The sequence below is a fragment of the Anser anser genome, assembly GCF_964211835.1.
Source record: "Anser anser genome assembly, chromosome: 7".
NCBI classification, from domain to species: Eukaryota; Metazoa; Chordata; class Aves; order Anseriformes; family Anatidae; genus Anser; species Anser anser.
In genome coordinates this window covers 14,426,773-14,442,045 of record NC_139727.1, presented here as the reverse complement: position 1 = coordinate 14,442,045, position 15,273 = coordinate 14,426,773, and the positions used below count along the sequence as shown (strand labels likewise).

Genomic DNA, 15,273 nt, shown 5'->3' with positions numbered 1-15,273 from the left:
ACCAATTTTGTGAATATTCAGTTTGCTGAAACTGCTCATTTATATAGTGATTAGTATTTAAATTAAAAACAAAACCAAACAAACCCTTTACATTTAAATCAGAAGATGTTCTCTTTTCCTTCCCTAACGTTCCTGTGTACGTGTTAGGAGCTGTACACTATTAAACAATGCAGAAAGAGACGGGTTAGCAGTGACTTGTTTTTGCGATAAAAAGCAAAACTGCACTAATTCTAGGAGTCCTTGCCAGGTAGACGAGTACTGTGTGGCGACAGAAGAGAAGACTTTGCTAGCAGTGTTTCTGAAGATTTCAGGCTGAGTTTCTTTGCTTATGTAAAACACTGGTCTTTGTTTGGCACTTCCAATGGCGCTGGGAGTGTTGTGTAGCTTCATTGATTGGTTCCATGCAGTGGAAATCTGACCTTTAGCAGATGTTTGAGAAATTGCCAGCATTCAGAGTGATCAGCAGACTAGACAGTTTTTTCCTTGTTTTGTCGATGAGAACTTCCATTAGATTAGTAACGTGCGTGACAATGTTAAGCTTTTAAATGATTAGCAAACTTTCTGAAGTAAGGCAGATTTTCCTGAGCTGCATCGAGTAATTTATTTTCTTATACATGTGGTTTTGATAACTGATTAGCTGATACAAATATTTTGATAATTTAAATGTTTTTTTTTTAAGGTTGTAGCACGAATATTTAGATTTTAAGCAAGTTGTGATATGCCTGTGTTTTTCTTCAAAGGTCAGTTTTAGCATGCTGTTAGAGCATCAGTTTGGGATAAATGCTTTCAAAGAAAAAAGAACAAGCTTAAACGGGCTGGGGAGGGGGAGGCAGCAGTGAAACATATCCCATCTGGAGCATTTGGCTTGGAACAGGATGTTGCATGACTCCATGTGAAGTCTGCTCTCACGAACAGTATTCTAAGTAACGTAGGAGATTCAGCTGCTTAGTGGTGGGAGTTGAGCATGAAACGAGGTCTGTTTTCTCAAACTCCAACAGTTAGAGCTACAGGAAAGAGGTGGGACTTAATAAGAGATTTATGTGACGAATAACTCAACAACACCAGCAGTTGCCAGATTAAGCCTTTTCCTGCAGGTGCTGGCTTTCCTCAGAGCTTTACAATTGTTTTTCAGTGTGTTGCATGTGGGAAGAAAAATTATTTCAAGGATTAGAGGTTCATTAGGAAAAAAAAAATAATGACCAATTTGCCTATTTCTGGGTTTAAGTTTTAAAATCAAGTAATTGCAAAAGGATTGATCTTGTCTTGGCTTTAGATAACTTGCATACTTGTGTTCTTTTTTGGGGGGTGGGAGATTTCTTTTTTTTCCTAACATCTTGGATACAGAAAGCATGTTAAGAAAGCAGCTAGTACTGAAAGCTACTGGTATCCATAACCAAACAACCAGTTCTGCCATTGTGGACTCTCTTGGACAAAGTGTATCCTGTTGACATATGTTTGTTTGCTTTAATCAAAGGTAGAAAGGAAGGGATGTGATGGTAAGAAAAGCCACACACGTTAGAAAGCTTGGGAATCTCTGCCCTTTGCTCTCAGTGCTCAAGCACACTTCATTTTTGCAGTGTTACGGGACTCACCGGGTATGTTTCTTTGATTCCCATGAATTTGTGCCAATGTTCTTTGGCAGCTCGTTTTGATATCTAATACTCTCATGTACCAAACCATAGTAAGGGTTTTTTGGCTATATGCAGTGTTCTGGTCATTTCTTAAGGGCAAAACTAGAAAACCTCTCCTTGCCTGTGTTCAGTGCATTTAACGTTACCTCTGAATCTTGTTTATTCAACCTTTGTCTCCTGATCTGATAGTGAGGTAGTGATGGTAGTGTCTGTGAGGGATTCCCTGAGTGGGTTATATGCTGGTTTCTGTTGTCTGACTGCTTTGTCAGTGACCTCTGCCTTCCCATCCGAAGGGGCATTTAGGAACGGGTTTTATCGGTAGCATTCCCTCCTCCCCTCCTTTTTTCAGCCCAGTGACTGGGGGTAAGGCATCATGGCCTTACTGGTTTTATTGGAAGTGAAGTGCACAGAAGGAAAACATAGCTTTTTTTTATCCATTATTTTTCATACATACACCGAATAAAAATACTAGAGTACGTATCTGTGTGTGATACTGAGAACTATTATCTAGTCAAAGCATGTTGCAGTTGAATGATTGCGGGCCTTGGCTGTGCTTTTAATGCTCTTAACAGGTTATGATACAAGAGGTCGCAGTGAAACAAGTGTATCCAAAGCCACGGGAAAGCCAATAATGAACATAACCTTCAAAAATGTTTATCACATTCTTTTAATTTAATACAGTATTAATATATTTGTTGAAAGTAGAGGAAGGACGTCTGTCCTATATTTTTGCCTTGGATGATTAGGTGAAATTTCACGATTTCCTTTCTCATTCGCAGGTGGTCTTCTGGAGCACATGGTCTATTGTACGTACAGTTTGAAGGAAGTGAGACTGATTGCTAGAAATAACATTCAAGTTTTAAGTAGTTGGTACAGCGAAGCAGAAGTTATTTGGTAAAGCAAAGTAGAAACCTTGGGTGTGTTTCTCTGATCTATTTCGAAAACAGATTCACATCTTTATTGTTATCAATAAATACTTCTGTTATCTTACACCACTAACAATTCTGCAGCTGGAGACTCCTGCAGTCAAAAATATCTTCATGTAGTGTGTTCCTTTTCCTGGAGGGAACATTATTTAATCACTCAGAAAACTTGGAGGAGCTGAGGTGCGTTAATATTATTTGTCACAAAGAAGAACTAGCTAATGGTGAAACTTAAAGATTCTGTTTAAAATCTAAGCTTAAGTAGTGAAGTGATTATCAAAATTACAAGGAAGCATCCCAGGAAAAAAAAAGTCTTGCAAATACATGCTGAGTGCTAAAAATCTGGGGGAGGTTGTTCAGCATTTTCTGTCTGTAGCAAAGGTTGAATCAAAGGATACATAAAACTAAATCTTGATTTTAAACCACCGAGATGTTACTGGGGAAACAGAGGAGAAAGGGGAAAGATGAAAAGTTGCCCGTACTTATATGCATACTTCAGGCCTCCCATTTTAATTGTTCAATTCTAAAAGGATTTAATAAACTTTCATAAATATCGGAGTCAATGCAGTAGGTAATCTATCATATGTATCATTTCTAGCATTTAAAAGCTGCCTTGGACATAAAGAAAAGCTATTTTCTTCCAGAAACTTGCACAGATGGTGAGCAAATCATGTACAGTTCTGAATTAATGCTTCTTTATTCTCTAGCATGCATTTTGAATTGCAGGGAGGATTTTTTTTGTTGTTTTAAAACACAGGCACGGCTCTTACAGTTACAGTCTATAAAACCATTGTGCATAAACAAGCTTGCTTTTGATTTAACATTGCAATATTTAAAACACCAGTTGCTTGAAAATATTTTCCCTGCTGTTGTTATAGGGAAATGCCTCTATGAGGTTTTCATGAGTGAATTAGTCAGAGGTAGCTAATGCAATAATTAAGACTATTTGTTGGATTCATTAAACAGCTTTTGATGTATACTCATTGTGTTTTGTTCTTACATCTTTACTTCTGAGCTTAAGTGTTAACAGTTTGGTGGTGTTATCTGCTTGTTCTATTGTACTGTCGATATTATCAAGGAATCTATTGTTCTCCCTTAAAAAATCTTTGCAAAAATTTTTACTGGGAGAGCAGAAAAAACTTGTTTTCTTCCCTTTTTTTGAGATGTAATACATTAGAGATTTGGACAATTCTTAATTCTAAAATAAGGTATGAGTTTTTTTTTTTTAATGCAATTAAGGTAAAAATTATAAACAGAATTTTGGTACTGAGACTAGTTAATACCTTGGCTAAAGATTAGGTAGGCTATAAAAGGTTGAACCACCTTGTTAGCATACTCGAAAAATTTGCTTGCAGAATGAAAAAAATAGATGAGTGCAAAAGTGCATCTTCTGAGAAACATTAGCAGACAATTGTGGAGAGAGAGAGAGGGTCTTTGCATCTGGGTCACAAACAGTTTTTGTAACCTTAAGTACTTTCCACCCCTTCATTGCTAAAGCTGATACGCATCAAGAGCTCCATTTGGTTGAAGTAGTCATTCCTATGCTCTGACCTTAGCAGCAGCAGCACCAAAGTGGCCAGCTGTTCAGAGGAGCCAGTCCTTGTATTTCTGTGATCCAAAGGGATTTGCACTGGGACACCTCAGTAGCACCTGGAAGCCCGCTGACATTAGTTCTCCATTACATTTGGTGTCACAGAAACATATGTCAGTTCCCAAAGAATTTGTGGTCAAAGCAGGTAAAACTGGGTTGAAATGATTGTTTTACAGTATGGGTACTGAAGCAGAGATGGTGATTTGCTTGGTGGCATGAAATCAGTTACAAAAATCCCAATTCTAATATGAATCTCTAAAGTTTGTTGTTTAAAGCAAGTCTATTAGTCTATCTTTTGTAATACACTGATAAAAGCTAAGTATTTGGTTAACTTGGGACCAAGCAGGCTGTGTGCATTACTAGTGGGTCTTCGTTCTGATATAAAACAACTAGATAGGACAGTGAGATGGAAAAGGTGATTAAAGGTGCCTAAATGACTGACAGTACTGCTGCATTTACTTATAGCTTACATACTACTTTTAGAGTTGTATTTTTTTGGTCAGATAGCTAATCAAATACCAGATACCTGTAACTGAGCAGTGGCTGTTATGGCAAGGAGGCTCAAGAGGTAGATTAAGACACTGTAGGAAAAAGGAGAAGCTGCGCTTGTGCTCCTCATTCTGATCCCAAAATGGTGCTTAATTTTGGCAGGGTGTTTCCTGATGTCGTCTGCTCATGTGTGTTCCTGGTCTTCATCTCCGCTGCCCATTTAGTAATACTGGAGATGCCTCAGTTCAGAGCTAGAATGAACCTTGATCCTGGTTTGTGGACCTTTATGCACTGATGTAATAGGAACTGTAATGACCTAGTTCTTCTCTGTGTAAAGTTTAGCCTTGGGATTCAATTTCAAACAGAAAAATAAAGGAAAAACATACTCACCTGAAAAATCTTGGTCTTTTGAATCTTCAGCCTTTCAGTGTAGATTTTTTTTTCTTCTCTAATGCTGCAGTTAATCCGTAGGAAAGAAGCCGACTTCTGTAAGTTTTGGTTACAGTCCTTTGTTAGCAGGTGTCTTGGAGCTTCTAGATACATCAGGAAGATTATATGAGCGTTTATTTTTGAATGAGGGATGGCTTGCCACTACAAAGAGGTAGACAAAGATCAATAATGTAAAAGAAATAGAGATGTGGTTTTGAGAGGTGAGTTACAGAGGAGATGGAAACCCAAAGGCTGGAATGGTAGCAAGTAATCTGACCAAAATGAAGAGAGAGGATCTGCGTGTGAGATAGCACTGAGTGCTGGCATGGGACTGGAGGGGAAGACTTTAAGGAGGCTGTCATTCAAATTTCTAGAATAAAAAATAAGTAAAATATGACTGGGTCCTAGCTAGGTAGTATTTAGAAACTACTTGTTGTCTTTATTAGATGGCTTAGACCTGATTTAGACAGGACTAGGAGAAACAGGTTGCAGACTTGGTTTATAAATAGCACTTCGCAAAGAAGAAAGGAGACAACAAGTTATTGTCAAGACGGTGGGTAGAAATATCTTCTCTGATGTAAAATTAGGCTTTAAATTAATTAATATAGTACACTAGCTTCCCTACTCAAATATTTCTAATTCTTTTATGAAGGAATAAACTTATGGGAAATATCTTCCAGCATCTTAGTGGATAATCAGTGAGGGAGATAAGCATTTAACCATATTTCTTTTACATTTAAGGATTCTTGACTTGATACTTCTGGAGAATTTTATTAAAAAAAAAATCTACTTGAGAATCATTTGGTTGGCTTATTACTTAAGGTTATTGGCCTTGGTTATAGGAGCAAGTATTTCATTGTCATCAGACCGGAGAAGAACCACAGTTTTGTAGTTGGAAATAATTTATCTAGAATATAATGTACTGTCTGTGCGAGATGATTTTTTTCCCTTAGTTTCCTGACTACTCTTGTGATATTTCCGCATACTCCTCATAACTCCTGTAAGCTGCCTGAAGAAGTGCAGTGAATCCTCTGCGGTGTCTGATCCTGTTCCTGCTGGGATCAGGAGCAGGCCTTGACAACACGTCGCTGGTACGAACAGGACCTGCTCACCATCTGTCTCTGGTGTTGTTTTTCACCGGAATAAAGGTTTGCTGGTGTCCTTCTGGTATTCCTGGCTTTGCCTGACAAAAGGGGAATTGCTTGAGAGCCCACTACTGGTTTCTTTGGCCTGCTCTTCTAAGACCAGTGTGGATGCACAGAAAGCTGAGGCACTTGTTCTTTTTTCTTTTCATTTTTTAGCCTGGATTTCAAGGCACAGTTACCGAAATACAACCCAAATGCTTGCTTTTCTTTTACAGTCTCTGTTTTGTTTGACCTCAAACAAAGATTTGTTGTTGGAAATCGGTGTGTGTTCAGGTGGCTTTGGGAGGACATCACTTTCCATGCAACAGTGCAAAACCCATGGAACCTCTGCCTGGATAGATGCTGATAAATACTTCTAGGTCTGGGTCTAATCCAGGAGTTAGTCTTTTACACCTTGGAAAGATGACTCACCTCTGAAGTTAGCTAATTAGACTTCTGTTCTTGGTAGAAATGGGGTAAACCTTGCGCTTTTAGCACTTTTATTGATTTCCCCTAGCAGTGGTTCAGTTCTGGACTACTCAGCTGGACCAAGACACTTGAAAAGCTCACAAAATCATCGTGGCGTTCTGCTTAGGTGCGAGGCGTCTCCTGAAGCCACCAAGCTGCGCGTGGTCAGGCTGTCTGGGGGACTGAAGTTGCAGTGCTTCCCATTTCTAGCCATACCTTGCCAGCCAGCGATTCAGTGAACTGACCTGCCTCGATAGAGATATGCTACTGTCCATAGCTTGGATTTTGTGGTTCAGGAACACTGGCAAATCATGAAATCTAAATGGAGAGTAACCAGTTGCTTTTTCAATGCACTTCAGCCCAGCCTCCTGTAGTGCTCTGTGTCCCCTGACAACTTGCTACATGAACTTTAACCATACCTTCATTAGCAAGCTATTGCACTGTCACAATGGACTAAAAGCCACGAATATTTAGAAATTAATTACCAGTGCCTTATGTGGTTCAAACCCCACTCAGTTGGCTCAGTCGGATCTACAAATGTGAAATGTATATAGTTTGAAAACAGTATCATATATTTAAAAAGTCATTGCTGCAAAATTTCAATCTGTAATTACATGACAGGAATTAAACTGTAGTATGACTTTCAAAATAGGCCTCTATGCACATGTTGCTTTTAACTGGCCATCTAAATAATAATTATAGAAATGTGTAATAGTTCTTACCTTATCCAAATTCACAATTGTCTGATTCAAACACAAAATTCACGTTGTTTTTAAACTGGGCATGGAGGCTTTCTGTAGTGTTTATGTTTCTTAATAGTTGTTTTTAAAAATTCAGTTATTTAGATAATACAAAAGTTTCCTTACATTGTGTGATGACAAAGAATTTGTAAGACTTTTTTTTGAGCCTGAAGGACCAGGAAGTTTTTGAGTAATGGATATATTTTAACTAGGGGCTGCTATGATTTAATAGTTAATGCTTTCTTAAAAATGTAATGTCACTTTTATTTCTCATTTTAGATAAGTAATTCAGTGTATGTTTTGGAATCTAAAACGTTTTGAAAGTGGTACTACTTGGCTTAGGCTTGCTTGTAAGCCCAGTACAGTCATGATTTAATTTTCGGTTTGCACGTCACTTTGCCATATGAAATTGGAGAAAAGGTTTGCAAAATAAATGTGTCAAATATTTTGAGTACATAAGTGATTCAAACAACTTTTTAAATAAAATTTTGCACTCCTGCAGACTGTCTTTATGAGAGACAAGTCGTTCTGAGAAATGCATTGAGGACTCTAAATAGCATTTAATAAATATTTTTTCTTTCAATTCAGTGTAATTCATATTTTCTCTCTTCAGTTTTCTGTTTGGAATACATATTTTAAATTTATGCATGAAAGACACATCCATGTCTTACATGTTTTTTGTTATTTTTCAAAGACGGTATTGAGGCGTCCAAGTAGGAGGCTTTTTTTTGTACTCTCATCTTCCCTGCAATCCTACTTTACAGTCTACATGATATGCTGGTTGCTTAGCAATCCAGGCTACAGACTGCAGCAGGTTGTTGCAATACTACTGGTATTTTTCTTCAGTTTTGCAACCATTTTTATCTGCATTTCTGCAAAAGCTACTTTATTGTCAATGTTCAGGCACGCATTTCAGGGAATAGAAAATCAGGATTTCAAAATTAACCGTAAATTGTGTATGCTGATTGTTTCTATGCTTATTATTCCCCAATAGTATATCTTGAGACTATTAGTTGCTTGAAATAAATGATTTTATTTAAATGCTTCTGTGTATTTGTAGGGTTTGATTTTTAAAGCTTGATATAAGGAAGCTACCTTGAAAATTCATGTTTATTGAAGCATGTATTCTTAGCTACATCTGTTCCTCTTTCCTCCTGTGCATGGCATACATTTGACATGTCTTCCAGCAAGCGTGCATGTCCAGTTTTTTAATAGATTTTAGTTTTAAGCAGATGCTCTCAGGCTGGGTGTTTGTACCTTCTACTCTCCTTCCTTCCTGCAGGTGGCAAAAGGCAGGGGGCAGCCTTTCATTGTGGGGTGCTGGCCTCCATTCCTGCTGCACAGACCCTGAACTGTCGCCTTTCTAAAAAGGAGATTTCCAGGGAGCTCTGAAACAACAAAGACTTAATGTCTTATGTCAACATGCATTAAGTGATGTAATAGCGTAAGACTGTAAATATTTTGTCCAGTCTTCGAAAAAGCTTTCCATGTTCTTTGCTGTAAAACGTGCCTTACTCTACAGCTTTTTCCTAGTAATTGGGTTAAAGCAGAGGTCTTACATTTTTGAGACAAACTATAATGTTCCTTAAATGGTGGAAGAATTCCAAAAGTCTGATTAATAGATGTATGCCAACTTTATCAAGAATTTTTTCACATCTTCTAAAGGCTTACTGTGGCACTGTGGGTGTCTGCTCACCCCTGCTAAAAATACTCAGTACATTTAGTATTGCTTTGTTCCTTGAAAGTAAATACTTTCTGGTATACAAATACAAGTGAAATATTTGTGCTTAAAAAATTTGTTCCAGATTTGTGGTAAAAATGAAAATGCTGACTCTTCTTAAGAATAAATAAAGGCAATAAAACTCATCCTTTAATCCTGAAGAATGTGGTAGCTTAAGACCAATCCATTGCTACTATTCCAACAATTGCTTAGGGTGTTGTTAGGCTGTGTGGACTGATGCCAATCTGTTTTCAGATATGCTTCTTTTTCCTATATTGTTTTGCTTGTAGGGTTTGCAAAATACAAATATATAGCATTTCAATATATAAAGCAAAGGAGTATGATGATACTTTTAAGAGTTTTTTTAGTGTAGAGGGACTATGAAAATTGAAATGCTAGTGAGAAAGATTGGGGGAATTTTGGTAGTATGTAACTACGTTGCAAGCTCTTTATTAAACCAAAACCCTTCTTCTGTCTTTGGTTGCAATTTCATCGCTTTTCCATGCGGAAATGGGTAGTACTTGTATAACAGAGTAATAATTTTACTGTGTTAAGCTGTTTTGCTTTATAGTAAATTGTGCTTTGATTGCATTTGATTAGTTAAAGATATATTTAGAAAGACTTGGCTGCTGGGTAATGCTATTTCCATCAAAGAAACAATCTGTAAAAACCTGAGAAGGCAAGGATATTGGGAACAGGATGGGAAGATTAAGTTTTATAAAAACACTCTTACTGGCTCTGTTCCCTGTGTACTTATGAGTAGCTTTAGTTTATACCAGTTAGATATTTGGCAATCACATCCATTTCAATATGTAGGCAGGGAAATCTCTCAGAGCCTAGCATACTTGGTTTTAATTTTCAACTACATAAAACGCTAAGGAAGACCAGGGGAGCTGAGCAAAACGTCAGAGCTGTGTGGAGTTGGTACCTCGGGAACCATCGCTGCCCATTTCAAGCCCAAATGGCTGCACGTGGTTTTAAAAAAAAACAAAAACAAAAACAAAAACTTGAGAGATTTTATTGCCACTGAAAACATGTCTGTTTTATACTTAACACGTTTTCAGGCAAGCCTGTACTAAATTACATGGAAGGTTTACGTTTTTCTTTTTACATCACTGTGCATCACAGGGTTGGGAAACAAGCTATCTGGCAACTAGTTTTGGATGGTTAATTGCGTGCTAGGATTTAGTTACACAACTTAAAAGATAGACCTAAAAGACTTTTGATTATCACAGATAATTTTTAGCACCTGAATTCTGAGTTCTCAGCCCTTACGTTTATGTAATATAGTTGTACATAGTGTAATAGTCTCTCTTAATTAAAAAATGTTAAGAATAAAACTTAATGGGATATGCCCTGGGACTCACCTTGAAGCCAGTAGTCAAATCTGTGTCAATGAAAGACTATTCAGTGTGGTACAAAAGGGTAAGTGTTTTATTTGCTCTATTAAATGCATCTTAAAAAAAAAAAAAAAAGATTAATCGTGCTAGACATAAATATTTTGGTAACAGTCCTTTGGTGAGAAGCAGGGAAGTGTGTGTCGCCTTTCACCAGGCAGACCTCGATGTGGCACTGGAAGAGCGGTGACCTGGGCGGCTGTCCTCCCTTAGGGAGGAAAACATAACCTGTGCTCTGTTAAATACAAATCTGCTAAAATGAATCATTTTCACACATTGGCTTAGAAACTTAGTAAATAAATGTTATGTGGCACTCTATTTGCTTGTTAATAGAGAACACTTTGTCTTAAAATGATGCAACTTTTTAAGCAATTTTTGTAGCTGTGCTGCCTGGAGCTATTACTAGGGCTGAGTAAATTTGCAGTCAGCCTTTGGGTCATTAGCAGTGTCCTCTTCAAAACAAAGCCACCCATGGGCAGCGGTACGGGCTGCTACTGCGTGCAGGAGGTGCGAGCGGCTGCCGCTGACTCAGGTGGTTTCAAGAAAGTGGACGGCGCGTGGTCTGCTTCCCAGCAATACACATGGACTTCGCTGGAAGGCAGAGATGGTTTCATGAACGTTTAAAAGGTTTCAGAATTTGTTTGGTCAGGCGTATTTATTTGGAGCAGAAGCGACTGGAAAAGTCTGGATCGTGGCTCTGTATGTTGAAAATTTCACCCCGATTGTTGTGTTCTGGCTTTGAAACAGCAATATTTTGTTGCAATTGTTTGGCTGACTCCGTTGGAAATTAATTTGTTGTCTTGCTTTACTTGGAAAAACATGCTAAAGGCTTATGCTGCTTCCTGTTGGAAAATAGTGAGTTACAAAATTAGCACATTAATGCCAATTATAAATATAATATCGTCCCAGTGGGAATTTCTCCTTTTTGTGCAAGTCAGTGCATACGTGGTGAGAAAGCTTGAGCCGCTCTGGCAAAACAAACTTCTATATAGCTGACAAGGCAAGGAAGCAAAATTTGGCTGAAAAATCTCAAAATCAACATCTATTCTTAAGAAGGCAGATGTTGGAGACTTTCTTGCTGTACAGAGTTTAATCAGTGAAGCAAGAAAGATCAAATATTTCCAGCCTTCACACTCCTTAGTGGGTCTTAGTTTGGCTCCATGTTTTGCTTTGTTGGCACAGGTTGCTGGATTGCTTTTTTTTTATTCTCTCCCCTTTGTATTCCCTTTACTCCCTTTCATAAATTCATACAGCTCTTCTCTGTGTGGTAGATTAGTGTCCAGAGAAAGAGGAAGCCTATTCTCTTCAGAGATTTTACTTTTGCCTCAGAAAAATTGGTAATGCATTTTCCTGTTTTAAGCACATTATTTGCTTGCGAAAAAAATAAAAATGAATGGGTGAAGGGTTGGGCTCCGTGTTTTGTCTGTGCTGTTTCTGCCTTTCAGAAATGAACTTTGAAAAGCCAGAAGATGTAGTTAATAATCTTGGCATCAAAACCTGACTGTGGTGAAAGCTGGCAGAAGCAATTCCCAAGTAAGGTTGTGTGTGTGCCTTGCTAGAGGAGGAATATGGTGCCCTGGGCAATGGCAGACTGGCTCTGTGCCACGCTCCATTCTTCACTTTTCTTGGAACTGCTCCTTTGAAGATCTAATTATACGGTGCCAGGAGACTCGGCAGATAGCTCAGCAATAACTCCCACTGTCGTTGCACCGGATTTCAGTTTATTTGGGGTGCAAAACTTGCACACAAACACTAGATTGTATCACAGCTATCCACAAGCTTTGGCTAGTGTCCAGAAGACACAGTATGTTTTAGCGTGGCGGTTTCTAAACTGCTAACTCCAGTTTAGGCTTATCTGTGTTTTTCAAAAACATTTACTGACTTGATTCCCCTTGCCTCCTATTTTTAAACTCACTGCTGTGTGAAGTCTCGTGCTCAACCTCCTGTTAATAGGCTATCCAAGCTAAGTGTCTTCCCAGATACTAAAATGCAGTGGTTCGACCAGCCTGGGATAGTTGGGTGGAATTTGTGGGAAGAGGGGCTAAGAGGAAGATGATTATAGGGAATGATTTGGACTGTACTCTCACTGAAGGATGTCTTTAAATCTTGTCATTTGCTCAATTGCAAGAGTTTCCCTTTAGAAGGGTTCAAAGCAGCTGCAAACTCAGGATAGTGTTTCTGAGATGATTTGAGATATGATGTTTTTCTGCCAATGCTTTAAAGCATGAGTATGTTTATTGTTAAATCTGTTTTGATTGTGAAATTACTGTAACTTCATTATACATTTTATAACTTCTGTTAGGTTTTGAAAATTGTGCCTTTTAATGAGAAGTGTCAATTTCCAGTTCTTTTGAGGTTTTGTTATTGCTTTCTACTTTGTTGCTGGAATAACAGGTGATGGTTTAATAATGAAGAAGCTGAAGGAGGAGGATCACTTTCTGTATGACCTGTCCCAGTAGGTCTGATACGAAGGTCACTGCAAGGGCTAGTAGTAGTTTCCTACTACTCTTCTCTCTGTAGAAGAGTTTCAGTGAGTGAAATGGGCAAAGGAGAAGGTAAAAGGGTAGGGTGTTGATGGACAAGGTGAAACAGAGTTTTGGGGTGACTGTGGCTGAGCAGGGTGGTTTAGATGTTGGAGCAGTGGAAGCAGGCAAACAGCAGAAATTCCAGACAAGGATCTAGGGAATCTGGAGGGGAAACGCTGTGCTTGGGAAATACAGAAGGAAGAACACTTGATGCAGGCGGCTGCCCCGTGCACTCTGCCATGACTCAGAGTTCAGGCGAGGAGGCAAATGAGAGAGAAGTAAGATGAAATGAGAGGTGAAAAGACCAGTTGGCCACAGGTGTGAGAGTGGTGACCAAGAGCCTTCAGGATGACAGGGATGTCCAGCTGTCAGTGTTTGGCAGAGGGCTGGAGGAGCAGGGAGCGACGGCTGCCTTCCCTCTGCCCAGGTCATGGAGGCTGTGGGAAATAGATGGACAGCCTGAGTGAGGGGAGCTTGGTGGGAGGAGAAGAAACTAGTTCTGTTTTCCCTTATAGTTGGGCAGATTTTAAGTGGAGATGTGATGGGGGGCTGCTACGAAGAAAATAACTGCAGTAAGTTGTCATTGTAATCCAAGCACTGCCTTCAGAGAGAAAGGAAGAAAGCGTGTAGGAATAGAATGGAAGTGATGTGGGTTAAAAAAGAATGGCTGTGAGTGGGGAGGACTGGGGTGATGAATTCTGATACAGGAGTGTGAGGAGGCTTGGCATAACCTTAAGTTGTGTACGCAGAAGGGAGAAGGACAAGATGAGAAGGAGCACTATATAACACACATTTTGGAAGTGTGAGACGGGAAGTCTAGACAAGGAAGTATGCTGCAGGCCTAAAATTAACCAAAGTTAAAGAGACAAGAGTTTTTTGGTGAGAGTGATGTAAGTTCTCAGAAGGAGATAGAGGAAGAAACTCCGATTTCAGAAGTTGCCCTGGGTGTGACTAAGAGGCAAAATTCAGGAGTGTAGCAGAGCATCTTCCCTTTCTGACAGTGGTGTTTGGTATAATGACGGATGTTTCTTCTTGGTAGCATTGTAAAATACACTGATGTCTCTTAGTCATTTTCTTTCCCAAATTATGCGTGTGTTTCTTCTAATTCTGTGATTTTGAAATGCAATGCATTTATAAAAGTTTGCATTCTAATGAAGGTAACCTTTGGATAGCTTTTTGCCTGCAAGTACCCTCTTTCTTTTACTAGAAAAGACAAAAGGCTTGGCATGTTCAGCTTAGTAAATGCAGCTGAGGGACAGTACGGTGGTTCTCCAAGTACGTGTCGGGGAGAACTGTGTAATGTATAGGGCAGGGGTGACAAAAGATCAAATGGATGCAAATTGGCTCCACATTAATTTAGCTGGAAACAAAAAGTATGTTTTTGGTTTTTTTTTTTTTTTTTTGTTTCCTTTCCTTTTGTTTTAACCCAAAAGGAGTGGGATCCCAGAAGGATAGGAATGTCAAGATACTGAGCTGCTTCTGCTGGTGGAGCTTGGAGTTGGGTACTGTGTGTTGGAGTTGCACGTAACTGCAGGATTATGGTGTCCTTTCTGGTGCTGTTCCAGCTGGCGGGTTTTTTCTTTGAAACTGTGCTTTTTGTTTGGTTGATTAGTTTGCATTAATTACTTTTAAGTATGAGAAATATTTGAACGGATAACAGTAAGTATTCTCAAAACGTACTTATATAAATAGCTGTATGTATTGAATTATTCTAGCAAGTATTTAGTGTTACACTTTCATGGTATAAGACACCCAATATTCACAGTAATGTTTTGGCAAACGTACCCTTTCTCTCTTTAGCATACATGCTCTGCTAAGAAAAAATTCTATGCAGGAACTGAATTAATTATATCATTTCAATGCCATAACAGTAAAAGGGATAATATTAAGCTCTTACGTTACATTTTAAAACACGTGCTTTCAAAAGTGCATGTAGATGCGCACATGCTGAGTACATGTAATAACGTACATCTTCCTGCTTTTACATCTCTCCAGGTATATGTGGAATTTGATGACCTCGAATGGGAAAAGCGAGAATGGGTTAAAGTTTATGAAGATTTTGCAACCTTCTTGGTGGAGTACCAGCTGGTCTGGGCGAAAAGAAAGGACCCAAGCCAGACTCAGGGATCAAAGATCAAACAAATTCAATGGCCTGCATTGGTAAGACACTTGAGCAATCCTGTTTACTAAATGATTTTAATCTCTCTAATGCTATCCTCCTTGGGAAACTGTCTAG

General features: G+C 38.7%; 1 protein-coding gene across 1 annotated transcript in view; it reads left to right on the top strand.

Annotated features, from left to right (window-relative positions):
- Positions 1–15,273, top strand: part of JMJD1C (jumonji domain containing 1C) — a gene marked incomplete at its 5' end in the record, with an annotated part of 157,850 nt that overhangs the window by 35,988 nt on the left and 106,589 nt on the right. Inside the window, one exon of the mRNA XM_083843931.1 lies at positions 15,033–15,197. Within this exon, the coding sequence (XP_083700057.1) occupies positions 15,033–15,197 (165 nt within the window). The remainder of the gene's footprint in view (positions 1–15,032; positions 15,198–15,273) is intronic.